The sequence below is a fragment of the Pleurodeles waltl genome, chromosome 5, assembly GCF_031143425.1.
Source record: "Pleurodeles waltl isolate 20211129_DDA chromosome 5, aPleWal1.hap1.20221129, whole genome shotgun sequence".
NCBI classification, from domain to species: Eukaryota; Metazoa; Chordata; class Amphibia; order Caudata; family Salamandridae; genus Pleurodeles; species Pleurodeles waltl.
In genome coordinates, this window is record NC_090444.1 from 1,428,679,595 (window position 1) to 1,428,694,985 (window position 15,391).

The window sequence follows — 15,391 nt, forward strand, 5'->3', positions numbered from 1 at the left end:
AAAAATTAGGACATGTTTTAAGTGAGCTCTCAAATATCATCCTCTTCTATTTCATTAAAACATTCTGACATGTAGACTGAAACATGCATATTCTGAATTCATACCAAAAGTGTGGAACATCTGACCGCCATCTTGATGGAATCGAAATACAAAACTGAAAGCATTTTCTGCTGAGGATGCTGCAGTAAATAAGGAGATTAGAAAGTTTCATAGCAAAGGAGTCTCCCAAGAGGGCCACCAGAGAAAAAAGAGCCAAAATGTAGCACAAATATCACCCACATGTAACCCAAGTATAGCCCAGTGACAGAAGTATGCAAAACACTTTTTTTGTTTGTTTTGCACTTTTATATAGCATGGACTTGACCCGAAGATATTTCAGTGCACGTTTGTTTAATTTTATTTTGTGTATTTTTTTTTTTAATGGGTTATGCACTTTGGTTTACATTTTAGATATGTTTGGATACATGTTAGGAAATTATTCATTTTTTTGTGTTTAAATATGGGGCATTACACAAGTTCAAATCTACCGCAGTACAAGTTGACATTTTTAACTGTTATATCATGTGCAATGAGATGTGGAATTTTATGGTTGCTTATGGGTTTTTTTTTAGTCACCCCTGTCAAAGGGCTTTTAGCCAAAAATGCATTGGGTTTACATCAGCTGGGTTTTGCGGAATGAGGAGTGGATTCTGACATGTTTGGAAAAAAGCTTAGATGGGCATTTCCTATACATGTGAAATTTGGATAAACACTGCCTTCACGTTATATGATGAACGTTGTATAAAGAACAAAAGAGTGGATTACCTGGTTGAAACTAGATACTTCATTGCTTGTTTTCAATCTCAGCAGTGTGTCTTGGTGTCTGGATGCCCTGTGCACACCATACATTTCCTTACTTTAGCCATTTGGTGCATACTATCTGGCTCTTATCACTTGTATGGGTGGTTGACAGCTGGGCTTTGTTTATTCCCCCTAGACCGCCACACACAATGGGAGCTTAGATGTGACATGATGGGCCATCTACATCCTGCTGGGCCATCCTTGGCAGGATGGTGGGGAGGAGCTGGGCACAGCCTCACACTTACACCTGAATAGGTTGTGTCCTGGCACAGCATAAAGGGCTGCATAAACCCCTGTAGGGAGCGTGGAGCCAGGGCAGGAAGAACAGGAGCTCGGCACACTTCAAAGGCCTGTCTTTGATGTCTCCTCCAGTTCAAAGGCCGTACTGGGTATAAGTACTGGACCTCTGACACCACCAAGGCAGTACACTTCTGGACCTGCGGATATTTCTCCAGCAAGAAGGACTGCTGTGATGCTACAAGGACTGATACTCTGCTGGACTGCTGCTCTGCTGGACTCCAGTTTTGCTACACTGACCTGCTGCCCTCTTGCCTGGGAGTCCCCAAAGTAACTTCAAAGGCCGGCTGACTGGTCTCCTGTTTTCTGAAGTCTCAGGGACATAAAAGACTTCCAACTTACCAACATCTGCACATGGACTCTGCCACCTGTAAGTCTGCCCTGTCAACTGGTGCCACCACAGTCATGGGCCTTTGGAAGCGAGGCCTAAGGTGCTTCTTCAGTCAAACCCATGCTTCCTCATCAGAACCGGTACATCTTCACCTTTGCATAGATCAGAACCAACGCATCCTAATCGCTGCATGGAGTGGGCCCGGTGCATGGCCTTTGGAACCAGCACATTGCCCTCTGAATTGACACATTCTCTGCTAAAGTAGCAGAAACAACACAGGGCCCCGCCCTTGGAATAGATGCATTACTACTTTGCGTGGAGAAAACTGATGAATCTCTGTCTGCTGCAGGATTGGAACTGACACATTCGCCTTGGCTGCACCCCGCATCTTCCGCAATTATACTTTTGTTCAGTGGGAATAAGTGAGTCCTGTATCCATAGAAACAAATGTGATGCACTCATAGAGAATAATCTTTGCAACAATCCTAGGAAGCCATCTTATTATATCGCAAAAACAGTCCAATATTGATGTTCCGTTCTTTTAAAGTTTATTTATGCAAAACTTCAGGTTATCCTAGGCGATAGACCGTACTCCGTGGTATGTAGAAAGACAAATCGATGTGTATTTCAGTCTTGTGTATTTCAGTCTTCCATAAATTTCAGTTGATGAATATGAAATGTCGATATGAACAACCATAACAGCCAACACGTGTTTCGTCTTGGGACATTTACACAAACGACTTCTTCAGGGCTGGGATTTCATCAAATGGAGTATCTTCCTTCAAGTAATAAACTATGTGAAAATTGCGGTCTTTCCAATGAGAAAATGCGATGCCCAAAATTATCCAAAGAAAATATATGGGAGAAATCCGAAACCAGTAAAACCTGATATCTCGTTGACAGATCAGCAGTGAGTATGCTTTTGAAATTATCTGTATCTAGCCTGCGCTCCAGCTTGGTTGGCCCGAACTCTTGACTTTGTCCCAGTCTGAGTCTGCCAGATATCCCCAATTGGAACTTTTTTGCTTCTAAATGCTTCTCTACAGTTTATTCTTTAGAAAACCATAACTCATGTTTTACTTATTGGTTTTGGTCGATTTGGTCTTGTTTTATTTATTAAATAAAGTTCTTTTTTCTAACCAGGTGTTGAGTCTTTTGTGTGGTGTTTTCACTTTTTTATTGTTTGACGTGCTGCACAAATACTTTGCACATTGCCTCATAAGTTAAGCCTGACTGCTCTGTGACAAGCTGCCAGAGAGCGAGCACAGGTTAGTATGATGTGTGTTTGTGACTTACCCTGACTTGGATTGTGGTTTCTTTTTGATCAGAGTGCATACCTCTGTCAATCAGAAACCCAATCTCGAACACCCTGCAAATCTAGACCTCCCCAATGTCAATTGCACAGAGATCCCATATACATATATATAAAGTGCAGAGTGCAGGGAATTTTAAATAGTGAAACAATGCTGTGTCTGCTCTTTCACAAAGGTGCTGAACAGGGAATGGATGGGCAGACCATGGGTGGGTGGTCAATCAAAGCAGTGGGTGGAAATTGTCTAAATTCACTTAGGCACTACTCCTGTAAATCTCCATAACCCCACCATCAACTTCAAAGAGGTCTTCATCCATTGGTCTGTTCAGCTGCAATACACAGTTTTATTCCACCTACTACAGCACACAGTATGGGACAATAGGGTGGTCCACCTCATCCATTGGCTGCCTTGCACTATAAGTGCCTGTATTTTGCCTGATCATGTGTGAACAGCTGCCTGAAAAAGTGTGCACTTCAGTGCCAGGGCTGCTATGCTGTGCTACTTGGCCACTCCTTCTTTGTGTTTCTTTTTAATTGCGTATGTTCAAAAATGAACTTTCAAGGCCACACCTATTGGCATTGGCACTAATTGTGCTGAAGTAGGGCTTCAGTCTCCCAATGTCTGGACTCATTGGCGGGGTTATCAGTTTACAGTTTAATACAGAGGGTACATTTTTAAGCACCCTGTGTGAAACCAGATCACTCAGCAAAGAGGTCCCTCATCGCCTACTCACCTTTTCTGTGGTATCCCGAGATAAAGTTTCCTACTTACCAGTGTAACAGATACAATGATCCCTCTGCTTAGAATGCGATAGTTGCCAGTTATCACATATATGTCACTGTGGGATATACATGTTTGGAGAAGAGATATTTGGAGTGCAACAGGCTAACGGGTACCTTGAAGGGAATATGAGAAGACTGCCCTCTTTCGAACCCCCAACACAGTAAACACAGAACAAATAATTATGTTAGTAAGGAGTTTATTTTACCCTACTCTATTGTAGGAGCTGTGTATTAGAATCGTCATAATTGTAATACAGGCAATAGCAAAGGTGAATGAAATTAAAGAAAAAAATATAAAAACACAGTGGTTGCGTGCTAGAGGTGGCATGACGCGTCGTTGCTGGGTGAGGGTGCAGAGTAACCTGTTTCCTGGGAGCCCCAGATTTGTTTAGCATATTTCTATGAGAAAGCATTTTTTCAGTTTCTGACGAGATCAGAATGGGCCACTGTAAGTTATTCAGGTTAGTCTCGTCCCGAGTGCCAGGAAGCCTGACAGTGTGCTCTTCTATTCCTTTATAACGTCGTATCCTGAACTTGACACCACCTATCAAGACCTGGGCCTTGACTGCTTAAACTTGTGAAAGTCAAGGAGGCTTTAGACTCAAGGTGCGTGATTTCATCTCACACTGACTACTCAGAATCTTGGTTAATGTGAAGTATGCACAGGTCCACTTTTGGCCATAGCTCCTTAAACTGTAAAATGGTCAGAAATCAGTCTGGCAAATGTTTACTTCTGTGTAAAGGACTGTCCCTTCACCTGGGTGACGTTAATCCTTGGAAACATTCGGACTGGCTTAGAGACTTTGCAATTATTTCTCTAGTGTAAGAACACTCTGCACGCGGTGAGTACTTCGAGGTATGTTTATTCGGGAGCGAGCGAGAGCAACCCTGCGACCGATCTCTCATCTCTACCACCCGCCTTCTCTTCACATTCCAATCTCGAGCGGGGGTCCCAGACACCATAGAGATAGTAACCTGGACACTACATCCAGTATTTACGTTAATTGCTCTGTAGAACCCAGTAACAATTCCTGGAGAGTGTACCTCCAGCACTCACTTTGCTCTCCTAATCTGGTTGATCACTCCCTGCCCAGTCTCGGGGGTTGAACGTCCCACAGTATGAAGCACCACAATGTCATCCTGCAGAAATATTGACTTCAGAATATTAACACTGTGTTGTTAAGTAAGTAGACACAGACAGGCAGACATAGATAGACTGTAAGTGCAGGCTGGTGGGTGTGGAATCGTGCACACGTTTTTCGAAGACTGCATCAGCACGTGCTCGTGTAATGGCAGCACGCACGCTTTAGAAGGTGTTTGAGACACGGGATTTTCGCCCTGCTGGAGAACCCTGACAAGCAACTTCGGTTTACACGCGAGACACGCGTCGGCCCAGCGCTCTCCTTGGAGTGGGGGAGCTGCCCAGACACCTTGCACTAGTCTTACGCTCACACCAGCCCATCCCTTTACTGCGGTTTCACATCTGTCCATCAAGCTTTCCTGTCGACAGCTAATCGCTGCGGAGTCTCAGCTTGCCCTGCTAGACTGTTTGGGAAGTGAAAGTCCCTGCTAACGGGCGCGAGCCTCCAGCAATTAGATGTCTGCCAAGCAGCGCCCCACCCCCTCGCCCCCATAGTCAGACCCCCCTCCTTCCTGCCGGGTCTTTACGAGGCCGTTGGGGCCGGGATGGAGGCCCTGTTCGCCGCTAGACACCCCCTGTGATTGGTGGGATGGAGGGAACGGCGTTGTAGGACGGGCACGCTATAAATATAGACTGCCCCATTGAACCTATAGCCCAAGGAGCCTGCGCCACTGTCAGCCACCGGAGGGAAGATGGAGAGAAGCGGGTAAGGGACTGGAGGACGCCCGAGTTTTCACTGGTGCTCAAAGAGAGGAGATCCGCCGGGGGTTGGTGGTCAGGGACTGTTGTGTCGCTAGTAAGTGGTGGGAAGGATGAAAGGGCATGCTGACAAGCGTATCGCCCCCAGTGGGCACGTGTACAGGAGAAAACGCGTCTGTACAGAATAAGAGCACGTGTTTGTTATGCCATGTGAACATAGTGAGCACGTGAATATGATGAGACTAAGTGTGTTTACTGGATGGGCACGTGTGAACGCGCGCAGGCGAGAGAACCTGTACATAATGAGAAGGTGGGTACTGGGAGAGCATGTCCACGGACGACAGCGTGTCCATGTGATGAGAGATTGTGTATACGAGATCCGTTACAGCTTGTGAGAAAAAAGATCATATAAAGGATGGCAGCGCATGTTTATGAAGATCTAAAGGACAGAGCTTATGCACTAAAGGGAAAAGGATGCGATATCACTGTGTGTACACCATCAGTGTATGCTTATATGGAGGGAGCACCAGTGCTTGGAGACAGCACACTGCTTTATGAGCACGCGTGTGCAAGGTGAGCGCATGCATGCTGGGTGACGACCTGCTCGTAACGAGGGCTTGTGCAGTGGGTGAACACACAAAGAACGCTATGCAGGATGAAAGTACATGATCTTGTCAAAATAGAGCACACATACATGATAAGGGCATTATTCAGACCGACTGAGTGTGTACGCGAGGATGGCGCACACAGGAATGGAGCATGGGTACTTTAGAGCATGTGTGCACGAGGAGGACATGGACACAGATTGAGCACGCGTACACATGAGAATGAAAGGTACCAACCAAGAAAGTCAGTCAACACATGGATAGAGACTGGTGCCTACATGCGCGATGAAAGCAGAGGGTGACAACATCTCAGTTTGATCAGTGGTTTGTTTACAGGTCTCAGAATGAGTGTGCAGGGGCGATGGAGGGGCAGGTCATGTCTAGAGAATGTCAGCACGCCTACAGTGTCAGAGCATATGTACAGAAGGACCGACCTGCTGCCTCACCGATACCTAAGGCTTGTACTTTTCTTTGATTTCGCCAGGCACGCTCCGGCTCTCTTGTATCTCTTCAGTTTGCTGGGGCCTTTCACCTCCGCTACAATCCACCACCAGACAAGTAAGGCACACGAACGCTGTAAAACCGAGTTCACGATCGCAATGTTATCTTGCTCAGGAGCGTCCATTACCAATAAAAGAACTACATGTAATTGCTTTAGAATGTATTCTGTTAAGATTCAAATGCGATAGATCAGTGGGTTGACCACCAGCTAATAGGATAAAGCGCAGATCACAGCACCAGCACACAGTTTAATCTATCTTAACTCAAATACATGAAGTGCGTTTAGTTTTGTAACAATAAAACATATTATTCGAGCACTAATTTATTATTTAGTAAATGTCGAGGGGCGTGTAATTAACAAGGCTCATAATTTCATTATTTGCTGCAAAAATATGTTTATCGCGGCTTAATTGACATAAGAACTGGGAGAAAAATTAGGCCAGAGCACACAGACTGTCATGTCCAATAGTGTTGCAGGGATGAAAACCCTGATGGTTTGTTGAAGGTAAGCGAAAGTTTGAGGTTGAAGAAAACGTCCAGAGTCTTGTGAGTAGAAGATGCCTTTATTCGTAGGTGTTGTAGAGCATGATAATCATCATAGATAAACAGCCAACACGTGTTTCGTCACACAAGTGACTTCATCAAGGCTGGGCCATCCGGCCAGAGTGATCAATGTTATTTAGATCTGTGGGCTGGAATAGGTGATAATAATCTTTATGGATTAGTGAAGTTCAAAGTGGTAAGGCTGCCTGAGCAGCAGCAGGGTGGTTACGTAGCACGTAGGTAAAGAAAGGTATGGGAGGCCCTGATAAGCCGTTGAGACAAGACCTTAGAGACTCCGGCCGGGGAGGCGCGGTGAACAGTAAAGGAGCGTCTGACATAAGAACTGCCAGGGGACGAGCATAGCGACCCTTTGTAGTCTCTCGTACTTGAAAATAAAACGAAAACCAGGCGTGGTAAACATGAAAGAAAGGTGGAATCAGAATTAGAAATCAGGGAAACGAATGAGAGACAATGAATCTTCATTATTTTGTATTCCCCTAGTTCCAGTAATTTTATTGAATGGCAATAAAAAGGAAAACCGTTACGTTTGTGCTGTTTATATGCTTACAGCGTGTTATTATATTTATATATGTGTCGTATACATGCAGATGTGCAGATTGTAATATGCTATTTATTATCAGTGTTGTTTTTTGGGGATGGGCCATTAGACACAGGAGGCAAAGCCTCAAGTATGTCATGACGCCCCCCATCCTAGTGATGATAAAGAACAGAATATTGTACTCACAAGGGGTTAAATCCATTCATTAAGACAAAATCACAACAGGTCTGATGTGTGTTCTTAATGCAAGGATAAGTGTTTTCTCAAGTCAAATTGGCACTACTGTGGTTATAAGTTTGAACTATAGAAATAAGTATGTATTTATTGTACACTTGATCTAAACTACATGTTGTATTAGGCCATATTTATTTTCCCGGCATGGCATTGTAAGATTTTTCACTCCGGCTCTCTGTGTCAAAACTCCTTTGTTAATGCATTTGTAAGTATCTTTAAAAACGTGCTTTACAGCATAAACAATGGGCACACATATGTGTAAACTGTAGTATGATATTTATTACCATTCTTGTCCGAGGGGAGACGTCACAAGTGGCAAAGGCAAGGGTGGTTCATAATATCCCTACCCGCCCTTAACAATGATAAGAGAAATCATAATAATCTCTGCACATTGGCATGTATGTAATATGCCATGCTTCTTTGATATGTGTAGTAGATCTGAACATAGTAAATAGGCAGATTTATGACACAAGGGGTAAAATCCATTCAGTGACAATAAAATCAGACTGATCATCTCTTGTGACTATTAGCAGAGTTGTTTTCCTTGTCAAGTCATTGTAACATGCAGCATGTGAGATAAGCAGTTTTTTCTATTTTCTTTAGCACTGTGCTTTAGTTACAACATGAAATTTGATAGCACTGTAGTAATACGTTGACATGATTTCATTAACACACTTGGTCAAAGTGACATGGGTGGTTTACCCATTTTATTTCAAGAGGCATGGCATAAAAATATTGCTATGGTGCAAAGGTCAAATCTCATGTAAATACCATAGCAAAGGTAAAACAGAAATTGATTAATCAATTTCATGATTTTCAGTGCCTACACAAGGGCCCTGCACGATGAGGTGGTGCTCTCATTCAGCTTAAATAAATGTTTATGACTAATAAACAAGAACAAACAGTATGGTGTAAACCATGCATGCAGGAGTGTAGAGCATAATATGGTATTTATTACTATTGTATATGTTTATGTCTATGAGCTAGCTAGCTAGATAGCTAGATAGATAGATAGATAGATAGATAGATAGATAGATAGATAGATAGATAGATAGATAGATAGATAGATAGATAGATAGATAGATTGATTGATTGATTGGGTGGATGGATTTACAATTACAAATGCATGCATTTAAGGGTTTAAATCCACTGAGATAAAATCACAGTAACTAGGCCTTCTGAGTATGGCCCAAGTTGTTTTCTTCAATAAGGTGATTCTAGAAGGAAAATCTACAAGGCATTGATCAGTGTGTTCTGTCAGTGATGCACTATTACAGTAATCTGTGTGTATAATCAGTGTTTCATAGTGCCCTTGTTCCAAATAACGTGTTATCGGGTGAGGTCTGTTAAATGAACTCACGCACATGTATTACGTTTCTGTTACATCAATATTGTTTAATGCAGTCAAGCAACAATCAGATCACACGTTAGACATAAGGCAGTATAAAAGAAAATAAAAGAAAGCAAGAAATAAAGAAAGACAATAAACATTGAGGTAAAGAATAGAAGAAAGTAAATTCAGAAAAGACAATGGCTTAAATGAAAGGGGACCAAATGAATAATAAAGAGAGAAGGGCTGGAAATAGGAAAGAAGCATGGCAGGGGAAGGAAGGAAGTGAGGTAAGCCGTGAAGGGGGGAAAGAGGGTCGGAAAGTTGACGGACATGAAAGAAAACTAAAGAAAGGAAAAAAGTAAGTAGGCTACTGTTAGGTAAAAGAAAACGTTTTTCATCAGGTCACGCCTTTCTTCACATGCTGTGACCCGCCGTCCTTGAGTATGGATTGTGGAGTGAGATTGGCCTGAGCAGTCTGCAGCAGCAGCAGCAGCAGTATGCTGTTCAGGACAGTGTGTGAGTTAAACTCACGTGGTTCTGGGCTGGCTTGAAGGCAGGGCATTAGTCCTACAAAACAGAGGTGGGGGCACTAACCAAGTTAAGCAGTATGCAAGTGACATCACGGTGCGTGACATCACAGTATGTGGCATCACGTAGCGTCGCAATGCCCATGACTGCAAGGAAGTTACATCACAAGAAGTAACATCAGATCTTAAGACTTCGTTCATATGTTTGCAGGTCAGTCATGAACACAGTTGAGTGCATTTCGTTATTTAACAAATGAGATTTTGCATCAGGGTTTTGCCAAAAAAGTGATATAATCCAGACGCAGTATCCGTGCCTCAACTTATATATTGATTTTTTGAGATCCGGCCACAAAGAAATTGGCAACAAGAAGACATGTGGCAGTAAATCAGTTCTGCTTAATTGGTTGCAAAGTGTGCATTTTAAATTATCTTATGGGGTTAAAAGACAGTTGCTGCAGAGATCTTTGTGTGTCAGCTAAATCCCAGGGAGTAATAATAATGGTACTCTGGTAGTTAACATATTTGCTGGAGAGATCTGTATTTTGTCTAGTCCCAGTTGTGAATCAAAGTAACATGAATGCTAAATATGTCTCCTGCAAAGCACATTATTTAACATGCAGATGACAGATATTTAATTTATGTACATGGGTAAATGGGTTTCTGCTTTTAACAAGGACATCCTTTTGTTACTTGCAGTTCATAAATTGTAATCCTTCTACTATAGCACAGTGAACTATGAAGGCCATGCTGCTCCCACACCTTGTTACCCTCACTGTATTATGTAACACATCCTGTACACTGATTTACACCCATGAGGTTTATTTTCAATGTATAATGCTTACGTGTGATTTAAAGATCTCTGACACCCTGCATTGGAATAAGAAGCGCTATTGCGCTATAACAGAAACAAACTAGTAGTATTTAAATTGTTATTTGTGTAAATACTGGGACAGATCAACACGTAGGAGAGTCTTGCATGCACATCTAATGTACAGGGTCTGAGCAAAGTCAAAAGCATGCCTCTCAAGAACCTTTGAAGTGATATGTTGTCTGTCTTTGTTTTCCCTCCATTGCATTTAGGTGTGAGGCTCCAGACAGCCCCCACCCAGGATATTCCAACAAAAGGAGGCCTGATGGCCCTTTATCTTCTGCCTTTGTTATGGGCCCAGCTGTAATCTGTTAAACCCTCTTCCCACCTGCAGGTTGCTGCTCCAAATGAAAGCAGACAAGGTGCAGGCCCTGCTGAATGTGTCTGAAAATTACACCAGGACAATTTTAGCATATTTCTGTGGGGCCAAACCTCTTGGCAGGGTAGATGGCGTCCACTCTCTGAAAAGTGTGGGCAAAGGGCGTCTACCTGCGCGTGGCCTGCTGGTAGGAGTCTGAATACCCCGGAGGAAACCCCATCAGTGCCTGGACTTTATACAGTAGAACAGCCCATGAGCCCCCCAGCCTGCACTGTTTCTGAGTGATGGGAGGCAGAAGCACAGAGGGGTCCCTGTGCCTGGGGAGGGGGCGGCGCTGCCAGCCCTCTAACACTTTCCAAGCCTTTCGGGAAATGTTTATTTTCCCTCCCCTCGACGGGGGCTTTCATGAACGAGCCTGCTGTACAGTGTTTAGATTAGTGCGAGCGTCCGTTTGATGTCCCCCTGCTTGTAAAGCACCAGTAGTCCGCCCCTCTACTGTAAGCCCTTCCTCGCCCACCCCCATATATTGCTCATTCCACCACAGAAAGGTGGCTGAGGGGGAATGGGGCAAACAGCGGTGTTGGCCCTGAAAGGCCCCTTTGCAGTCTGCACATTAATTGGCTTGTGGCTTGTTCTTCCCTGATTCCAAGAAGCGCGTGTTTTCCTTCAGTTTTCCCCTCAAAAAGCAGGTTCTGTAAATCGCAGAATGCCCTCTCACATAGCAATGGGAATAAATGGCTGCACTCAGCCTCCCCATGCATACCCACATAATGCAGCCAATGTCCCAAAAAGGTGTTGCGGAAACACACTGGTCCATTCAAAATAGCCCGGTTAGAATAACTAGGCCTGCTCCGGGGGAACACTATGCACACTTTCCTTCTGAAACAAAGCTACTGTTTCAGCTACAGTGGAGTGCCATAACTTTACTTCCTGCATGTAAGCTCTGTGGTTATGAAACTTTACTTTTTAAAGTTACAGAACCGTTCTAAGAAAGATGGGACTGTCTAGCCGTTGCAGGCCTGCGCTTGCATGCGTGGTTGGTATAGTCTGTGGACAGGGATGAGGACTAGTTCCCGCTACTCACACGCGATAAAACAAATCCTTAGCAGTTGACGTTGCATGTTTGATATTGCGCAGGTTAAACAGCGGGCCCTGGTACTGCTACTCCACCACTCGTTAGCATAAAGAGAGCGTTTGGGAGCGCGAGGGGATGGGCTGGGAGTGCGGTGTGCATGTGAGGAGAGTTCGAGGTATCTTTCTGCAGTATCGGCACTGACTCGTACTGAAATAACTTTCCTTAAATTAGGCGGTTTCAACACTCTTCTAACCGTTTACAGGGTTCCAGCAACAAATGAAGGCTGACCCAGATGTAGAGTTCTGTCCAGTTATCCATGTTGGGCAAGATGACGTCCCAGGTGAGCACACAGAAGCCGCATGCATGCCGGGAAGGTCTCTTTGAGCAGCACCTGGGAAGCAGGCGCTAATTACCTTCTCCCCTCTCATTTAATAGGTTATGACCTCATTTCGCAGTTCCAGATCGACAAAGCAGCAGACAGGGGGACTATAAAGAAAATACCCGGATCTACCATCTTGCAGACGGCTTACAAATTAGGGACAAATATAGACTTCCGGCTCCCTACCAGGTAATGCCGACTTTATGTAATTACTAGAACGGCCAGACTATCCTTCCATTGATTATTGCACAGAATGTTGCCACTCTATGCTAGTTGCACGACCAGCACACTTTCAAACTATTGCTAGTTGAAGTTGCAATACAGGGTGCGTTTTTTTTGTTGTTGCTAAATAAGGAATTTGTTGCAAGTGACCACGGACAGTTCAATATCACGGCTAAATTTCGCCACCTGGTGGAGGCTTGATATAACAGTCGAGTAGCGCTGTCCCCGTCGATGGTGCTGAAGGATATTTCTCTTGTCTTGATTCTTACGTCGCTCACGCCCTGTTCGGACCATTGTTAGATGTGGCCTAGAAAAAGATTTAGCTGGTTGCCGCATGTAATTAAAAATCATAAATACATACACAGAGGGGCGTTGGCTCAGCCCTTGTCATCCATTGGTTGCTATTCACTTATCATTACCTCTGTCAGTCTTTCTCGCCACATCCATTACACAGTGAGCTTTAGCTCCCCCACAAGACCTTCCAAGCAAATATTAGCACTCCAGCCTTTCCCATCCATCCCCAGTATGACCGACCGCCCCTATCTCTGTACATAGCCATAAAAAGAGGCTCGACCTACCCTACTTCCTGTTTTTTTTTTTTAGTTCTGCTTCATAGATTCTTAGAGCAAGTTTTTAGGTAAGTGGGGCGAGTTCGAGCTGCCTGGCCCTAATACCCAGTTTTGAGGCCTTGCATGGCGGACTCTCGGTTTTGTACGATTTTATATATGCAGTCATGCGTATATGCGGTAATTGACGCCCTGCTGTACAGGGCTCTTATAAGAGGCCCTGCTGTAGGGGGTCAAGTATGTCAGTCGCTGAACTCCTTCTGCCTTCGGCGGGATCGTGGGCGGCGAATGCAGCGTGCCGCCGTGAGTTAGGCAGCCCTAGGGATAGTTTATACTTGGGACTTGCGGATGACCCGTCGCTGCCTGATTTAGTTGGCAGAGTTGATTGGTGAGAGAGGGTGAACAGCACTCTGCTGTCGGGGCAGCGACCCCGCAGATGGAATACAGCAGCATGCCGCATGGTTCGGGGCAGCGGCGCAGCTCTGTGGAAAGCGTGCACGCCGTGTGCTTGGTTTTATATTGCTAGGCAATGGGGGAGGCAATGTGCTTCGCGGCTTCTTCGCTACTTGGGGTCTATTTACGCCGGCAACCTAGGTTGCGTGGGCATTGTTTCTGCTTTTGGCTTTCCATAGTCTTCGGGCGATGACGCGGAAGTCACAGGTCCTAGCATTTCGGGTCAGAGTCGGGCTGAGGCTCCCTCTTTACCGGGCAGACAGCTCGTGATTCAGGCTGCAGTGGCTTCCTGTCCTCACAAGCTGCTTTGGTACCTTCTACCAATACAGACCCGGACGAGGACAATGATTTCAGAGACACATATGTGCAGGTGTTATAGGAGGTTCGGAGACATGTCATATATCACATGGAGTTTTCTTTACCTCAGGTGTCGGTGGATTCTAGTGATTTCTTCATGAAGTCCCAAAGTAAGGAGCCTGCGTCCCTCCTTTTGCTCTCTTCTATTACTAAGAATAGGGTAAATGAGTGACAGGAGATTGTTAAGCACTTTTTCATGTTCTGCGACTATACGGTATCCCATTCACAGGTTTGCTTAAGTCTCCTCTCTGTCGATGATAGTCGACTTTTTAATGGCGGGTCTGTCCTCCCAGGTACCTCTCTCATCAGGGGATGCCTCTCTGGTGGGTCTTGTGGGTGGAGGATGGTGACAGCAGTGGGAAGGTCCTCTGTTGCCGGCAATTTCTCCATTAGAGCTTCTGCATCCCTGTCTCACTTATTCAGTCACTCTTGAGGCAAGGTCGAGAATTTGGGAGGTGGACACAGCACAGTGGCATTGCTGAGGAAAGTCCTGTTCTCAGGGGTTAAGTTGTTGGGTGCACCATTGGGGGGAATGGTAATGTAGTCGGTAGAGGACATGAAGTTGTTGGCCCCCACTAGATCATCGAGAGGGTGTTTTTTTAGTAGAAGAAGGTCAGCTGACTGGTTCGTGGGACTAGCAGCACTTTCGTGGAAAGGGGATGCAGCTGGGGTGGATCTTGCATGGCTACTTCTTGGTCTCAACAGTCGGCTAGAGGGGCATGCCGACGGACACACTCCTGACTTCCTACACGTCCCCCAAATTCTTGCTTCTAGTGGGTGGAAGAATGACGGCATTTCTTACAGTTTGGAAGAAGTCTAGCATTGATCAGTGGGTGTTGAGGAGGATGGAAATCGGCTACTCAGTGGTTTTTGATTCTCAACCCCCACTGTCTTTTGTGTGTCTTTCTGAAAATCAATCATGTGAGGAGGATTATTCTTCTGTCTGGGGTTCAAGAACTGCTTTTCAAGCGGTATAACAACAGTGCCTCATATTCAGAGGGGTCGGGGAGAGTTTTCAATTCTCTTCATAGTGAGGTAGGCATCTGGTGGTTTCAGACCAGTATTGGCCTTAAAGAGGGTTAAATATTTCCTTCCTCAAGTTCATTTCAAAGTGTTGTCTTTATTGGGGATTTTTCCCTTTTCCAAATCACGTGGATGTTGTAGTATCATTGTATCTGTTGGATGCTTGTCTCTCTGTCCCCACCAATCCCTCATCCCAGAGGTTTCTCAGGTTTTGCATAGACTCCGAGCATTACCAATTCCAGGTACTTCCTTTTGGGTGGTCATTTTTCTCATGAGTATTCACCAAAATGTGGGCACCTTTGGTGGCAGTTATTCAGAATACAGGTCTTTCCATGTCTGGAGGACTGGCTTTTTTCTGCCTCTTCTTTTCTTAAAGCAACCAGCCAGGCACAGGAGATAGGCAGGATTCTGGAGGCTCCCATCA

General features: G+C 44.8%; 1 protein-coding gene across 1 annotated transcript in view; it reads left to right on the forward strand.

The window, feature by feature from the left end:
* Window positions 1–4,849: 4,849 nt before the first annotated feature.
* The window catches only part of COL9A1 (collagen type IX alpha 1 chain), a 297,653-nt gene continuing 287,111 nt past the window's right edge, over window positions 4,850–15,391 (forward strand). The window contains exons 1-4 of the mRNA XM_069235721.1: window positions 4,850–5,410; window positions 6,493–6,566; window positions 12,230–12,307; window positions 12,403–12,535. Of these exons, the coding sequence (XP_069091822.1) occupies window positions 5,397–5,410; window positions 6,493–6,566; window positions 12,230–12,307; window positions 12,403–12,535 (299 nt within the window). The 5' untranslated portion in view covers window positions 4,850–5,396. The remainder of the gene's footprint in view (window positions 5,411–6,492; window positions 6,567–12,229; window positions 12,308–12,402; window positions 12,536–15,391) is intronic.